This window comes from Crotalus tigris, unplaced genomic scaffold, assembly GCF_016545835.1.
Source record: "Crotalus tigris isolate CLP2741 ecotype Arizona unplaced genomic scaffold, ASM1654583v1 scf7180000024119.3904262, whole genome shotgun sequence".
In the NCBI taxonomy this organism is placed as follows: Eukaryota; Metazoa; Chordata; class Lepidosauria; order Squamata; family Viperidae; genus Crotalus; species Crotalus tigris.
Window position 1 is genome coordinate 117,698 of NW_024100396.1, and position 16,774 is coordinate 134,471.

Sequence of the window (16,774 nt, forward strand, 5' to 3'; positions counted from 1 at the left end):
CACTGAATGGGATATTGTAAAAAAGAACCCTTGACACTACTTACGATATACTTTCCTTTTTTTTTTTTTTTTTACATAGACCAGTAGAAAAATCAGCTGCTTTATAGAAAAACGAAAGTAGCTTTGGATTGTCTTCAATTTTGCTTCCTAAAAATAGCACAGACTGCAAAACAATAGGGCTTCTGAAGCTTGGCAACTTTTCAGAAGGGTTGACTTCAACTCCCTTGCTTCCCAGCCAGTCTCTCTCTGTGTCTGTGTGTGTGTGTGTGTGTGTGTGTGTGTGTGTGTGTGCTGATTGTCTTGATCATGGCTGTTGGTGTACTGGTTTTGTGGGTGCATGAAGGCTCTGAGGGGATGTGGATTTTTTAATCCAAGTGTGAAACTGGAAGCAAAGGGAAAAGAGACTTACAGAATACAGAATAATTGGAAGGGACCTTGGAGGTCACCTAGACCAACCCCCTTGCTCAGACAGGCAACCCTATATCATTTCAAATGTTTGTCCACAACTGGAGGTTTTCACGCCTGTTAGTAAAACAGCAGCTGTAGACCTAGGAAGGGTGTAGAATCAAATTGGGGCAACTGGGTCTGCTGGTGGCTGGGTGGCTGAAACAAGGCTGGGGGTGGGGGGGAGGCCTCTGGAATTTGGGGAACCCACTGAATGGGGTATTGAAAAAGGAACCCTGTGACACTACTTAAGAAATATTTGCTTTTCTACCAGGGGTAGTTCTCAAACTGCCCTTGGAAGCAGAGCAGGAGACGTCAACTTCTACTTCCATACAAGGAGCAGGTGAACCTGGGATTATGGTAATGTGTAAACCTGGGTAGAGACAAGTGGGGACCCCTTTATCCTTGATTCAGCTTCTAAATGGCCTCATCTCATGCTGGTCACCTTGTTTTCCCTTTTCAGTAAGTCGTCAGAGTAGCTGTGAAGGAATCTGTGCCAATGTATCAAGAGAATCCAAAGAAAAGATGGCAATTCCTTCTTATGGAAAGAATGGCAACATCATTCTAGGAGCTTCTGGATCCCCTTTGTTTGATCCCTTATTTACCCAGCCTTAGCTGGTCCTGGGACCAGGTCAAGATGAAGTTGAAAGTTTGGGAGGCTGGGCCAGGCCTTTTCATTGACATCTGCAGGCCATCAGATGAATGAGGAAAGTGAAGCCGGAAAAATTGAGGAGGATCATCCCAACTCTTTTATTAGTGATCATTGTTACACCTGGAACAGGAAAAAAGCAAATGAAACACCATAGATAAATACTTAGTTTATAATTTCTCATGGAGACATTTGCAAGCAAAGAGACTTATTTGCCCCTTGGCTGATCAAGCGCATACTTCAATCGGAGAATAACCAGCAAGCAAATAGAAAGTTGTAATAAAGCATTGAAGCATATTAATATTTTTTCCTCCTAATTTGGATGAAATGCTCTCTTTCAAAGGCGGCTGGATGGCTCCTTGGATCTTTTGCAGGGACTTTGATCACTTAAGAAGCTTTTCTCAAATATTCTGGGCATCCTCCACCGCATTGTTGAGAAATTTGTTCAGAAAATAATACATGACGGCAAATGAACTCATTCCACCAAACACAGACCTGATAACAGGTATAAAAGAAAGAGGCAATTCTACAACTGACACAGTTACACGAAGACATGTCCCCAGATATTTCACAAACGATGGCATAACCAGGAGAGCAGACTTCATCAGGAGAAAAAATGCTAGCTGTGCATTAACTCTTTTGACTAATGGCTTTTTCTTGATCCCTGATCTCAGCTGTTCAAACCCTTTTCCTGTCTGAAGTGCCAGAAAACGGAGGGACCCCTGGTCTAAGGCAAACACCCGCCTGAAACATATCAGTGCATCTATCAGAATTCCAATATCACAAATTATAGAGAGACCCACAACAGGCAGTGCTCCACCAAGGCAAGATACTATCGCTAACTTCTTTATATAGGAATTCATGCAAATCTTTTTCTTCATCAAATTATTTTCTGAGAAAACATGCACAGCCAGGGTTAAAAGGTGCTTCTTGTAATCAGGAAGTTCGGTGGCCATTGTCTCTCGCAGGAGAGGGAATTCGTACATGTGTGCATGTGTGTTGGATACCAGAAATACTCTCGTGGAGAGCTCAGCTGCCTCCTTCAAGGTATCTTCACAATAATTCCTGATGGTCTCCAGGGTTTGCTCCATGTTGAAATTCCTTTTCCTCCTTTCACCTTCCATACTGATATCGATTTTGCTACGCACAAAGTAAAACTTCTTTCTCCTTCTTTGTATTTCCTTGGCCAGGAAAGCATCGTTTTCAGTAAAGCAGTCAGTGGCAATCAAAACAAAGACATCATATCTTTCAAACTGGACCTTCTTGAGATAATCAGCTGCCTTAGAATTATGCATTCTGATCTCTGGTAGCTCCCATATCGTTGTATTGGGAAGAGAAGGGTGGGGATGTGCCTTTGGCACCGTTTTTTCCTCTACTGTACCAACCTCGGCTGCTTCCTCCTCATCATCATTTATGCCCAGGAAGGCATTAATGAAGGAGGATTTACCAGCACCCGCCCTTCCAACAACTGCAATATTAAGTGGCAGGTTTTGCATTTTATTCAAATATGCTCTGTATTCAGCTGCCGCTTCAGGGATATTGCCTTGATTCAAATGACTCTTTAAATCATCAAATTCTCTCCTTACATCATCTTTTAGAAATATATTGCCCATAGTTGCTTTTTGTTCTGCGCAGGTTATCTGGAAATGAAGAGAGAGATTGTGATTTTCTCAGTTGTGTCATGTCTCCCTTCACAATCCCTATGCCTACGAAAACCACCATAGTCCTTAGTAAGAGACCACTTCACCTTCTGAGGTCATTTTGATCAGCATGTAATTAACTTAAACATATCATAGAGCAGTGTATTTGTGCCCCTTCTGCAGATCACTGGCTTTAGATTGAGGGTTGCCAGTCTGGATAGGGCAAAATGGCAATCTTTTCAGTGTGGTTCCAGGTCAAATTCATGGGGTCAGTTATTATCTTACATGATGGGGCTACGTTAACTATGGAACCATCTTCTTCTCATTCCATCAGCCCATCCCACCCAATAAGGCATGTTGTCGACATGTCAGCTAAAGAATTCTGATTGGTGGGGTCCAGGAAAAGAGTTTTCTCAGGCACTGCCCCCACCTTGTGGAAAACCCCAATCTCATGGCTCTCTGGAAAGATGTAAAAACAACCTTGGGCCACACAGAGGAGCATGTAGCTGTTGGGTTGGTTGGTGATGACCTTAAAGCCTACCAACCACCTTTTAAATAACTTGAACACTGATTTTAATTCATCCTTGCCTTTTAAATTTTATATGTTGTTTTTATGGTTTGATATTGAACCTTTACACCACCCAAAGCCCCATTCCTCCATTTGCAAAGGAATGAGCAGCTTGAAAAGTAGATAGATAGAAAGAAAGAAAGAAAGAAAGAAAGAAAGAAAGAAAGAAAGAAAGAAAGAAAGAAAGAAAGGTAGGTAGGTAGGTAGGTAGGTAGGTAGGTAGGTAGGTAGGTAGGTAGATAGATAGATAGATAGATAGATAGATAGATAGATAGGTGGGATTCAGCCAGTTCGCATCAGTTTGGTAGAATTGGTAGCTAATTTTTTGTTGTCCAGACCCAGAATGGATTTCCCAGACAGACAGACAGACCTTCACCCTCAGGGGCAGGACTCAAATCAATAAAAACCTTCTTGTCCTTCCGGGGTGGCGTAGCCTTGCTGCATCTACTCTCCGGATGTCCTTGAGGCTCGCTAGGCAAACCAGACCAGGGACTCAACTCCACAGAAAGGCCAGAATTATTTTCATTGCGACTGGTTATTCAGTAATAACAGCATTTTGCAAGTCTCAATGTGCTGTTACTCCCCACCCTCCCTTTGAATCAGAGAAAGCGGGATGCCTGCTTGCCATGGCATAGATGTATCCAAATTGTGTTCTGCAACAAAAGAAGTTAGGGAACATTAGCCTGAGGCATGCTCAGCTACCTCCATCTCCCATAGGTTTCCAAAGGATTAGCTAAGACATCTGGAGCAGAAATATACAGTATTAGCCAGCCTGGATGAGATGTAACTGTTGATGAACCTGCCACTTGCCTCTGCTGTATTTGGACAGGAGCGTTGGCAAGCCAGGAGGGAGGACAATGCTGCCCACCCCCATTTCTGAGTACCCAGATGCTTGCAAATCCACCTTCTGCTTGGTTGGGGGATTCCCCTCCACCTGCACTGAGTTCTCAGGCAAGCTGGAGGGTGCCAGGCTGTACTCTCACCCATCTGTTTGCCCCATCCTTCACTGAACCGGGTCAATTTGGGGCTGGGCATGCTCAGTTAGCCAGGCCAAAAAACAGATTTCACTACAATGCTGAGAACTCTACTTGATCTAGTTGCTGAATCTTGAAAGCCTCCTGGGAACTTCCCTCCCTCTCTCCTCTTGCACCCAGGACAGTTAAAGTGGAATCAATTGAAGCTCCTTTTCTCTCCTGCTTCAATAATATTTCCCTCCCCTCCCCTCCCCTGTTCAATCTGTGGCTCCCCTTACAGCCTCTTTGAGAAATGGCTATCTAGTCGTCCCCTATTTTAAGAATCTGCATGAAGTTGAGACATCGGACAGACAATATGGGTCCTTGAGAAAAGTGGTCTGCAGGCCAATGGAGTAAAGAAAAGGATAGAAGTGATTCCTTTTTCAGTGGAAACAGGCTCTGATGAAGACAGGAAAGTAAGGCTGGGGAAACTGACTGGGAGAGGGAACCAACCCTTCCAGGATGACCACAATTCCAATGCTACTATCAAGCATCCCAATCCATTGGCTGTATAAAAAGAATGGCAATTTGTGTGTGTATATCAGGAATCGAAAATTCCTCTATGGCTTCTTGCAATCCAACTTATGTAAAAGGCAGGGAAAACCAGCAGAGGAGAAAAGTCCAAATATTTCCACACATTTGAACAGAGGGAGCACGGTTTAAACAAAATAAGTGTGTCACCCAAAATACAGGCCCTTAACTTACAACACTTCATTTAGTGACCATTCAAACTGACAGTGGCAGTGACATGTGATCATTTTTCACACTTATGACCATTGCAACCTCCCCGTGATCACATGATCCAAATTCAGATGCTCGGTGACTCATATTTATGACGGTTGCAGCGTCCCAGGGTCACATGATCCCCTTTTGTGACCTTCTGACAAGCAAAGTCAATGGGGAAGCCAGATTCACTTAACAGGTGTGTGACTAAGTTCACAACTGCAGAGATTCTGGCTCAGTTATGGTCATAAGTCAAAAACTCCCTGAAGATGACCTGTATGTAGAACTGAATGCATTATGATGGGTCCTTGATATTCTGAACTTGGCTGTTTCCTGGCAGCAGTGATAATGATACATAGTTGGATAACAAAATAGGAATCTTTCTTTAAAATGCTTTTTATTTAAGGAAGAGATATATTTCCAAAAACAATTATTGTACTTATGCTATTAATGGTAAGTATAACATTAATGACATATCCCACACAGTCTCTGTTGAGTTGTTTTCCTCGTATTTAAAAATAAAGGATCATGAATTTTGTAATTTCATACAATAATCTCCACTTTGCTAAAATATAACAGAAAAAAGCCAAAGAGAGAAAAGAAGAAAAGAAAAGCATTCCTCAAAAACCAATATGGATAATTATTTAATTTCTAACTTCCCATGGAAATATCTGCAGACAGAGTTACTCACTTCCTCCTAGGGTGAAAAAGCACGTACTTCAATCACAGAATTACTAAAAGGAGCAAGCAGATAGATAGTTCCAATAAGGCTTTGAAGCATATTATTATTTTCCTCTCCCTGCTTTCATTTTGATGAATTGCTTGACGGTCCCCTTCAAATGGGGTTTGGGGTTGTCTTGAGACTTTCCCTGGGACTCTGATCACTCAAGAAGTTTTGCCCGAACATTTTGGGCGTCTTCCACAGCATCATCAAGAAAGCTGTTCAGGAAATGACAGGTGACAAGGTATGAACTCGCTCCACCAAACAGAGAACCAAGAACAGGTATAACTTCAAGAGCCACTTCTACCACTGACACAGTTACCCAAACAGATGACTTCATCAAGAGAGAAAATACCAGCTCTGCGTTTATTGTATTGGCTAACGGGGTTTTCTTGATAGCCGACCTCAACTCTTCAAATTCTTTTCCCGTCTGAAGTGCCAGAAAACGGAGGGACCGGTCGTCTAAGCCAAACACCTGACAGAAACGTCTCAGGACATCTATAAAAATTCCAACATCACAAGCTATAGAGAGACCCGGGAGAGGCACCGCTCCACAAGCACAAGATACCCATGCTACCTTCTTTATATAGGCTTTCATTAGCTCTTTTTTCTTCATCAATTCATTTTCAGAGAAAATATGCACAGCCAGTGTTAAAATTTGTTTCTTGTGGTCAGGAAGTTCAGCGGTCATTGTCTCTTGTAGGAGAGGGAAATCATACATGTGTGCATGATGGTTGGATATCAGAAATACTCTTTCAGAAAGCTCAGCTGCCTCTTTCAAAACACCTTCACAGTGTTTCCTGATGGCTGACAGGGTTTCCATCTCATTGAAATCTCTTTTCCTGCTTTCATTTTTAATACTCTCATCGATATGGGCGCGCACGTAATAAAATTTCTTCCTCATTTTTTGTATTTCCTTTGCCAGCAAAGCATCATTTTCAGTGAAGCGATTGGAGATAATGATAAGGAAGACATCATATCTTTCAAACTGGACCTTCTTCATATATTCCGCTGCCCGAAATTTAGGTGTTCCGATCCCTGGAAGGTCCCATAACTTAATATTGGGAAAAGAAGGATAAGGATACGGCTTTGGCATTTTGGTTCCTTCTACTGCTGCAACCTCGGCTGCGTCATTATCGTCATCCATTACTCCTCGGAAGGCATTGATAAAGGAGGATTTACCAACACCCGCATCTCCAGTAACTGCAATATCAAGGGGCAGATTTTGCATTTCATTTAAACATTGTTGGTATTCAGCTGTCACTTTGGGGACACTGCCCTGATTCAAATCGCTCCTTAAGTCTTCAAATTCTCTCCTTAGATAATCCTTTACAACTAGATTGCCCATTGTTGCTCTTTGTTCTGTGCAGATTATCTGGAAGGGAAAAGAAACATTGGGAAACCAGCTATGTCTGGCACTTGGAATTTGGGTTGAAGTTGAAGAAGATCACCAAGAATATTGTGGACAGCCAAGAAAACCAACCAATGGATCATCAAACAAATCAACCCCTCCCTCCCTCCCTCTTGATCCCAAGACAGTTAAGGAGGAATCTGTTTAAGCTTCTTTCTAATCTTCCCTTTCTCTCTGAAGGGAACTGAAGTACTTTCAGACTTGCAAAATTCTGTTAATGTAACCTTACAATAAAGTAGCATAAGCCATCTGATCATGTTTCCTATCTGGTCGAAATCCTAAAGGTCTTAAATCTTTCCAAAGCCCTGGTGATTAGAATGCAGCGTTGCTGCTAACTCTGCATTCCCACTGCCAGCAGTTCGATCCTGACCGGTTTGAGGTTGACTCAGCTTTCCATCCTTCCAAGGTTGGTAAGATGGGGACCCAAATTGTTGGGGTCAATATGCAAATAATGCTTCTACATTGCAAACCTCCAAGAGATTGCTATAAAGCACTATGGTGATATGTAAGCCTAAATGTTATTGCTATTGCTAAAGCTGAAATCCATCTTACAAACTTAGAAGTACTTCACTTTTCAATCCCTATTTTTTTTTAACCAAAAAAATAGAGAGGGTCTCTTCTGTGCCTCTTGCTCCATTTACCTTATTACTGCTGGCTAAGTTGCTTCTCATCTGTCTGTTTTTTCTATTGTATGTCAAGGACAAGTTGTAGTTGTATACTATTACTATTACTGGTGCCTTTGATAATTACACCAATATGCCTGGATGAACGTCCAAAGAAGGGTGGATGAAAAACCAGGCACTAAAGTCCAGCCTAAAATCCAGTGTTAAATCTAAAGAAGATATCAACTAACACAGGGGAGAAAAGTCTGATGCTTCTCTGACTGATTCCCCAAAGCCACCCTCAAAAAAAAAAAAAAAACTGGGCTCAAAAATGAAGCCTTTCATAATTGCAACCACAATTCTGCCTGGATCAACGTCCAAAGAGGTGAGGTGGAGTGAAAACCAGCCAGGGGAGCAAGAAGCTTTCCAGATGTTCTCCTTACTCAGAACCCTTCCTCTTCAGATCACTCTAAACCTCTGGCCGTTTCTTCTTTCTTTGATACAAATTCTATTCTCTTCCTTGCTTCTCCATAAAGTCACTGGCACAAATGTAATGCAAGCTAGTTATTAACTGCACCCAAAAGACCAGTGTAAACCCATCTTTAAATGCAGGGGAGAAAAGTCTGCTGCTTCCCCAGAGCCACCTACAAAAAAGTTTGGGGTCCAGAAACAAGGGGCGAAGGGTGCATGCATTTCCTAAAGCCTGAAGGGTTGTCAGCCATTTGCCTGAAGCCGTTTCAGCCATGGGAAAGAAAACGAAGGTGAAGAATTTCATATCTCTCTGTTTACAAACCTCTAGTTACCAAATCTTGGAAGCCTGATGGTCATTTCAATCCCTCCCTCCCTCCCTTTTGAACCCAAGACAGTTAAGGAAGAATCCTCTCTGAAGTACTATCAGACTTGCAAACCTAAGCAAACCCAGTTATTAAGTATATCAAAAGTCCAGCCCAACAATCCAGTGTAGACCCAAAGAAGGCACCACCCAATGCAGGGAAGAGACACTTGTTGTTGCTTCTTTGGCTGATTCCCCAAAGCCACCCACAAAAATTTGGGGTCCAGAAACGAGGGATGATGGGTGCATGGATTTCCTTAACGCTGAAGGGTTTTCAGCCATTCACAGATTCCTAATGCACACAATCTTTAGGAGAAAGGAAATGCTATTGAAGGCTGCTTTATAGGAAGATCAGCAGAAACTGAAAAGAGAACAGAGAATTTGAAAGCAAGGAGTAGAGAATCCACAATAGCTAACCCTATAGAGGGGAAAAGTTAGACAAATTACTTACTTGCTTTTATAAAAGGAATAATTCTCAAAGGTCTCTCGGCAGGCTGGGGTTGATCTCTTTCAAAAAGAGCCAGACTCCTCCGATCAGACGGACTGCATCTCTCTTATAAACCCCCTAATTTCCTGTTTTTTTGTTTCTTCAAATAATAAAAATGTTCCTCCCATTTTGCCTGCCTATCCAAATCTGAGTTTCCTCAGCATTAAAAGCAGCTGATTTACAGGAAAAAGAAAGTATCTTTGGACTGGCCTCAGTTTCGTTCTTTGCAAGTACAGTGACAGACACTGTGAAAGAAATAGTATAAACTAAGCAATATTCCAGGTGTGTGGACTTTTGCCACCACGGAATAGGTGAAATAATAATAATAATAATAATAATAATAGTAGTAGTAGTAGTAGTAGTAGTAGTAGTAGTAGTAGTAATAATGGATCATCGCACATTATTATTATTATTAATCATCACACAGTCAGCCAGATGTTCAGACTGGAATTGGCATTTTGTCTACCTATCGAGTCCTTACCCAGGACCTGGGATAGGCAGATGTGGATGTTTGATGGTGTTACAGATATCATGGCAGGATGGAAGCAGTTCCTAGTACGGCCGCCTTTTGCAATTGACTAATAGTGAATTTGTCAATGACAATGGTGTTCAAATGGTGCTCCAGTTGTTTTGGGATTGCACCCAAGGAGCCTATTACTATTGGTACTACCCTTGCTTGCTTTTGCCACAGTCTTTCTATTTCTATTTGTAGGTCTTTGTATTTTTGTTATCTTCTCCAGTTCTTTCTCTTCTATTCTGCTGTCTCCAGGCACTGCCACGTCCACTATCCAGACTTTTTTGTCTTTCTTATCGACAATTGTTAAGTCTGGGGTGTTATGTTGCAGGTGCTTGTCTGTTTGAATTCTGAAGTCCCATAGCAGTTTAATTTTATCATTTTCTATGAATTTCTCTATTTTATGATCCCACCAGTTTTTGCTTACAGGCAAATGATATTTTTTGCAGATCTTCCAATGCACCATTGTTGCTACTTTGTCATGCCACTGCTTGTAGTCAGTCTGTGCAATTTTCTTGCAACAGCTTACCAGGTGGTCCACTGTTTCTTCAGCTTCTTTGCATAGGCAGCACTTACTGTCTGTTGCTGTCTTCTCAATTTTGACTTTATATGCATTTGTCCTTAAGGCTTGGTCTTCTGCAGACAGAATTAGTCCCTCGGTCTCTTTCTTCAATTTTCCTGCTCTTAGCCATTGCCAGGTCTTGTTAATATCTGCTTTTCCAGCTATTTTTTTAATGTATTGGCCATGTAGTGCTTTGTCTTCCCATGCCTCTATTCTGTTCTTCATTTGGTCTTTCTTGTAGGCCAGTTTGGTCTCTCCAGTAGTCAGTAAGCCTTCCAGATATACTAATTTCAGTGCATCTTCATCATTATTCTTCAGATATTCTTCCAAAGCCATTTTTTCTTCTTCAACCATGTGATGTACTTGGAGCATTCCACGCCCACCTATTTGCCTTGGTAGATAAAGTCTGTAAATGTCACTGCGTGGATGAAGGGCGTGATTCATTGTCATTGTTTTTCTGGTTTTCCTATCCATTGCTTTTAGTTCTGCTTGAGTCCAGTCCAGGATGATGATGATGATGATGATGATGATGATGATGATGATGCTGCAAGGAGTACTAGAGAGAGATTCAAACAATCAATCAGAATAGAGCTGGAAGGGACCTTGGAGGTCTTCTAGTCCAACCCCCTGCTCATGCAGAAGACACTACACCATTTCACTCTGCACATTTTTGCCTTCCCCCCCCCGACATTTTTGCTTCGTCTTCAGAAAGATCTCTTAACATTCATAACAGTAGACCCATTATGGAACGTCTCGGGGTGGGTGATGAAGGGGCTGGGTGCCCAGAATATGATCTAGTTGTGCCTCCCATCGCCCTTGTAAGAGCCAAGGTAATGCAGTGGTTAGAATGTAGCATTGCAGGCTAACTCTGCAAGCCAACTGCCATAGGTTTGATCCTGACTGGCTCAAGGTTGATTCAGCCTTTCATCCTTCCGAGGTCATAAAAGGAGGACCCAAATTGTTGGGGGCAATATGCTGATTCCGTAAACAGGTTGTAAAGCACAATGGAGCAGTACATACGTCTAAGTGCTATTATTATTGCTATTGTTTATTCTCCTGAAATAATCCTTGCTTCCACAACATCTATGCACTGCTTTATATGTTGCCTATGAATTCTTTGAGGACTTCTCACCTCATTTTGTTCAGCATCCAATCAACCCCATCCAACCACAACTGCATCAGTCTTCTCTTCCTCGTGACCTATCCACCTTTCCCTCTTATATTTCTTTAGTGATTCTATTCTCATCCATTCTCTCTCTCTAGGACTAACTACAACATGCATTTGTACTGCTCATTCAATTTTGTATTGTGGTATGAAGATTTCAATGTGTGCCCTTGGAAGCCTCCACAGAATAGGTGAAGTCAAGTTCTGTCTTCCATATACGGACCGTGTGATCCTGGTATTATGGCATCTCGTGTAGCCTGGGTGGGGACGTATGGGAACCAAAATATCATTGAAAATATCAGATATCAAAATGGCCTCACCTCATACCTGTTTTCCCTTTTAATACAGTAGCCAGAGCAGAACATACAACATAGAATAATAGAGTTGGGAGGGACTTTGGAGGTCTTCTACTCCAACCCCCTGCTCGAGCAGGAGAGCCTATACAGTTTCAGAGAGGTGGCCGTCCAGTGTCTTCTTAAAGCCTCCAGCAATGGGGAGTCACAATTTCTGAAGGCAAGGCATTCTACTGGTTGATTGTTCTCACAGATAGGAAATTTCTCTTTAATTCCAGATTGCTTTTCTCCTTGATTAGTTTCCATCCGTTGTTTCTTCTTTGGCCTTCTGTGATAGTTTGACCCCCCCCCTCATCTTAGTGGTAACCCCTCAGATATTAGAACTCTGCTATCATGTCCCCCCTCGTCCTTTTCTTCATTAAACTAGACATACCCAATTCCAGCAACTGTTCTTTATATGTTTTAGCCTCCAGACCCCTAAGCATCTTTGTTGCTCTTCTCTGCCCTCTTTCCAGTGCCTCAACATCTTTTTTACGTTGTGTTGACCAAAACTGGATGCAATCTTCCAAGTGTGGTCTTACTAAGGCTTTGCAAAGCAGTACTATCACTCCATGTGATCTTGATTTCCATCCCTCTATTCAGTGGTGGGATTCAGCTGGTTCGCAACAGTTCTGCAGAACCGGTAGCTAATTTTTTGTTGCCCAGGGCCAGAACAGACTTCTGCAAGTAGCATCCACACAGAGAACCGGTTGTTCCCATATTTGAATCCCACCACTGCCTCTATTCATGCAGCCTAGGATTGCCTTGGCTTTTTTGGCTGCTGCTGTGCACTGGGTACCTGGGGGGGGGGGCTGCTGGCATGGCCCTCTGGAAATTGGGGAGCCCGCTGAATGGGATATTGTAAAAAAGAACCCTTGACACTACTTACGATATACTTGCTTTTTTTTTTTTTACATAGACCAGTGGAAAAATCAACTGCTTTATAGAAAAACGAAAGTAGCTTTGGATTGTCTTCAATTTTGCTTCCTAAAAATAGCACAGACTGCAAAACAATAGGGCTTCTGAAGCTTGGCAGCTTTTCAGAAGGGTTGACTTCAACTCCCTTGCTTCCCAGCCAGTCTCTGTGTGTGTGTGTGTGTGTGTGTGTGTGTGTGTGTGTGTGTGTGTGTGCTGATTGTCTTGATCATGGCTGTTGGTGTACTGGTTTTGTGGGTGCATGAAGGCTCTGAGGGGATGTGGATTATTTAATCCAAGTGTGAAACTGGAAGCAAAGGGAAAAGGAGACTTACAGAATACAGAATAATTGGAAGGGACCTTGGAGGTCACCTAGTCCAACCCCTTGCTCAGACAGGCAACCCTATATCATTTCAAATGTTTGTCCAGACCTGGAGGTGTTCATGCCTGTTAGTAAAACAGCAGCTGTAGATCTAGGAAGGGTGTAGAATCAAATTGGGGCAACTGAGTCTGCTGGTGGCTCGGTGGCTGAAACAAGGCTGGGGGTGGGGGGGAGGCTTCTGGAATTTGGGAAGCCCACTGAATGGGGTATTGAAAAAGGAACCCTGTGACACTACTTAAGAAATATTTGCTTTTCTACCAGGAGTAGTTCTCAAACTGCCCTTGGAAGCAGAGCAGGAGACGTCAACTTCTACTTCCATACACGGAGCAGGTGAACCTGGGATTATGGTAACTGGTATAAACATTGATAGAGACAAGTGGGGACTCCTTTATCCTTGATTCAGCTTCTAAATGGCCTCATCTCATGTTGGTCACCTTGTTTTCCCTTTTCAGTAAGTCGCCAGAGTAGCTGTGAAGGAATCTGTGCCAGTATATTAAGAGAATCCAAAGAAAAGATGGCAATTCCTTCTTATGGAAAGAATGGCAACATCATTCTAGGAGCTTCTGGATCCCCTTTGTTTGATCCCTTATTTACCCAGCCTTAGCTGGTCTTGGGACCAGGTCAAGATGAAGTTGAAAGTTTGGGAGGATGGGCCAGGCCTTTTCATTGACATCTGAACACTGCAGGCCATCAGATGAATGAGGAAAGTGAAGCCGAAAAATTGAGGAGGATCATCCCAAGTCTTTTATTAGTGATAATTGTTGCACGTGGAACAGGAAAAAAGCAAATGAAACAACATAGACAGTTAGACAGTTACAACAATTAATCAGTGGAACAGCTTGCCTCCAGAAGCAGTAAATGCTCCAACACTGGAAGTTTTTAAGAAGAGACTGGACAGCCATTTGTCCGAAATGGTGTAGGGTTTCCTGCCCGAGCAGGGGGTTGGACTAGATGACCTCCAAGGTCCCTTCCAACTTTACTATTATTATTATTATTATTATTATTATTATTATTATTATTATTATTATTATTATTATTACTTAGTTTATAATTTTTCATGGAGACATTTGCAAGCAAAGAGACTTATTTGCCCCTTGGCTGATCAAGCACATACTTCAATCGGAGAATAACCAGCAAGCAAATAGAAAGTGGTAATAAAGCATTGACGCATTTATTTATTTATTTGTGAGACTTATATACCGCTTTAAGTGTGAACGCTCTCTAAGTGGTGTACATCAGTAAGCAATGTATATATATATTTACATTGCCCCCCAACAATCTGGGTCCTCATTTTACCTACCCCGGAAGGATGGAAGGCTGAGTCAACCTTGAGCCAGTGAGATTTGAACCGCTGACCTGCTGAACACAGTCAGCTAAGGTGGCCTGCAGTATTTCACCCTAACTGCTGCGCCACCTCAGCTCTATATCTTATTGTTTTTTTCGTCCTCTTCTCATATGGATGAAATGCTATCTTTCAAAGGGGGCTGGATGTCTCCTTGGATCTTTTGCAGGGACTTTGATCACTTAAGAAGCTTTTCTCGAATATTCTGGGCATCCTCCACCGCATTGTTGAGAAATTTGTTCAGAAAATAATACATGACGGCAAATGAACTCATTCCACCAAACACAGACCTGATAACAGGTATAAAAGAAAGAGGCAATTCCACAACTGACACAGTTACATGAGGATATGTCCCCAGATATTTCACAAACGATGGCATAACCAGGAGAACAGACTTCATCAGGAAAAAAAATACTAGCTTTGCATTGACTCTTTTGACTAATGGCCTTTTCTTGATCCCTGATCTCAGCTGTTCAAACCCTTTTCCTGTCTGAAGTGCCAGAAAATGGAGGGACCCCTGGTCTAAGGCAAACACCCGCCTGGAACATATCAGTGCATCTATCAGAATTCCAATATCACAAATTATAGAGAGACCCACAACAGGCAGTGCTCCACCAAGGCAAGATACTATCGCTAACTTCTTTATATAGGAATTCATGCAAATCTTTTTCTGCATCAAATTATTTTCTGAGAAAACATGCACAGCCAGGGTTAAAAGGTGCTTCTTGTAATCAGGAAGTTCAGTGGCCATTGTCTCTCGCAGGAGAGGGAATTCGTACATGTGTGCATGCGTGATGGATACCAGAAATACTCTCGTGGAGAGCTCAGCTGCCTCCTTCAAGGTATCTTCACAATGAGGACTTCCTGTGATGGCGGCGCCAATGGCGGCTGTTTTCAGCCGTCCGCCCTGGAATGTGTCAAAGCCAACTGAGACAGCGAGCAACAGCCGTCTTGTGGCTTGGAATCTCTCTCCCTGGGCGAAGGGGAGGAGATGAGTTTCCCTCGGATAGTGGCAGGGCTCCCTGAGAGACCCCAAAGTTTTTTTTTTCTTTGGTGGTCGGAGGGTGAGAGCTCCCACGGAGTCTGAGGCGTTCTCCACATTCCAGGATGTCTTTGCTCTAATTTGGGGGGGGGGGGCAAAGCTAGACGCTGCTTACACATCTGCTTTCAAAATGAACTTGTGAGTAAAATTTAAAGCAGACAGAGCTGACCAGGGACATTATATCTGTGATTATTTTCTTTTTTTTTTTTTTCTTTTTTTTTTTTTTATTGAAAATTTTTAAATTTTACAAAAACAAATCCCCTTCCCATACCCCCCCCAACCCTACCTCACCCCACTCCTACCCAACCTCCCAAACCCTCCCCTGGACTTCCCAGAGCTGAGTACAGGCTTAATTGAGAAAAAAACTTAAAACACTTTTAAAACCTAAACAAATTTAAATACAATCATCATTCTATATAAACTCCCTCCAAAAACGCAAATTTAAACATTACTTTCTTTGAATATCTATACCTATAATATAAAATCTAATTTCTCCCTCTTTCTTTATCCTAATACAAAAAAATAAATATATAAACCTTTGTTATACCATCAAAACTAAATACTCTTAGAAAACTTAAAGTAAATACATATTTCCTTCAATCTTCATAATCTTCTCACCTATCCAAAAAAAAAAAACAAAACTTAAAAATCCTAAACAAATTTAGACACATTTAGTTAAACAAATTATTTTCTCTTAAAAATATTAATAATAATATTTAAAAAATTGAAACACTTTTGAATCCTAAACAAATCTAAATACAATCATCATTCTATATAAACTTCCTCCAAAAACACAGATTTAAGCATTACTTTCTTTCCTAAACAAATCTAGACATTTAATTAAACAAATTATTTTCTCTTAGAAATATTAATAATAATATTTAAAAACCAAATTTAAGCTTTACTTGGAACTTAAACAAATTATACTCCCTTCAAAACACAAATTTATTAGAATCCCCTCACTTTCCAAAAACGATATAAGTTTTACTTCTCCCACAATCTCAATAGTAAACTTCTTGTCTAAAATTCTCATTCAATGTCCATAATTTTCCAATAACCAGTTGCACCCACTATAAACACAAACTTCTTATCTAAAATTTTCATTCAATATCCATAATCTTCTGTCTAATAGCCAGTTGCATCTACTATAAGCACAATCCATATCGGTCTCTCTTGCCCGCAAGCATCGAAAAAAAATGCGTGGAATTCTGCCCTTGAAGATCGCTCCAAAGAGTTTGTAAGTCCTGATTGACCCACCAGCTCAGGAATCAGTACCTGTGAAACTTCCTCAACCTCCGTCTTCTGTTGGTCTTTCTCTTTACATTTATATGTTACTTTTTCTTTACATTTATATGTTGCACAAGTCTCAGGGACCGATACCTGTAAAACTTCCTCAGTGAATTCCTCCTGGTGTTGATCTTCACAGTTGT

General features: G+C 41.6%; 2 protein-coding genes across 2 annotated transcripts; both read right to left on the reverse strand.

Moving 5' to 3' along the window:
• Positions 1 to 1,206: 1,206 nt before the first annotated feature.
• LOC120298705 (interferon-inducible GTPase 5-like) lies at positions 1,207 to 16,774 on the reverse strand. Its single transcript, XM_039322688.1, has 2 exons — positions 16,725 to 16,774; positions 1,207 to 2,733 (listed from the first exon to the last, which is right to left on the reverse strand). Exon 2 carries the CDS (start codon positions 2,704 to 2,706, stop codon positions 1,495 to 1,497), a length of 1,212 nt encoding a protein of 403 aa, XP_039178622.1. The 5' UTR covers positions 2,707 to 2,733; positions 16,725 to 16,774; the 3' UTR covers positions 1,207 to 1,494.
• On the reverse strand, positions 5,415 to 9,223 carry LOC120298706 (interferon-inducible GTPase 5-like). The gene is made up of 2 exons (XM_039322689.1): positions 9,055 to 9,223; positions 5,415 to 7,133 (listed from the first exon to the last, which is right to left on the reverse strand). The coding sequence occupies exon 2, from the start codon at positions 7,104 to 7,106 to the stop codon at positions 5,919 to 5,921; it is 1,188 nt and encodes a 395-aa protein (XP_039178623.1). The 5' UTR covers positions 7,107 to 7,133; positions 9,055 to 9,223; the 3' UTR covers positions 5,415 to 5,918.

Bases quoted from the DNA above. Each gene is read 5' to 3' on its own strand.
- LOC120298706 (XM_039322689.1), bottom strand. From the start codon at position 7,106: ATGGGCAATCTAGTTGTAAAGGATTATCTAAGGAGAGAATTTGAAGAC.
- LOC120298705 (XM_039322688.1), bottom strand. From the start codon at position 2,706: ATGGGCAATATATTTCTAAAAGATGATGTAAGGAGAGAATTTGATGAT.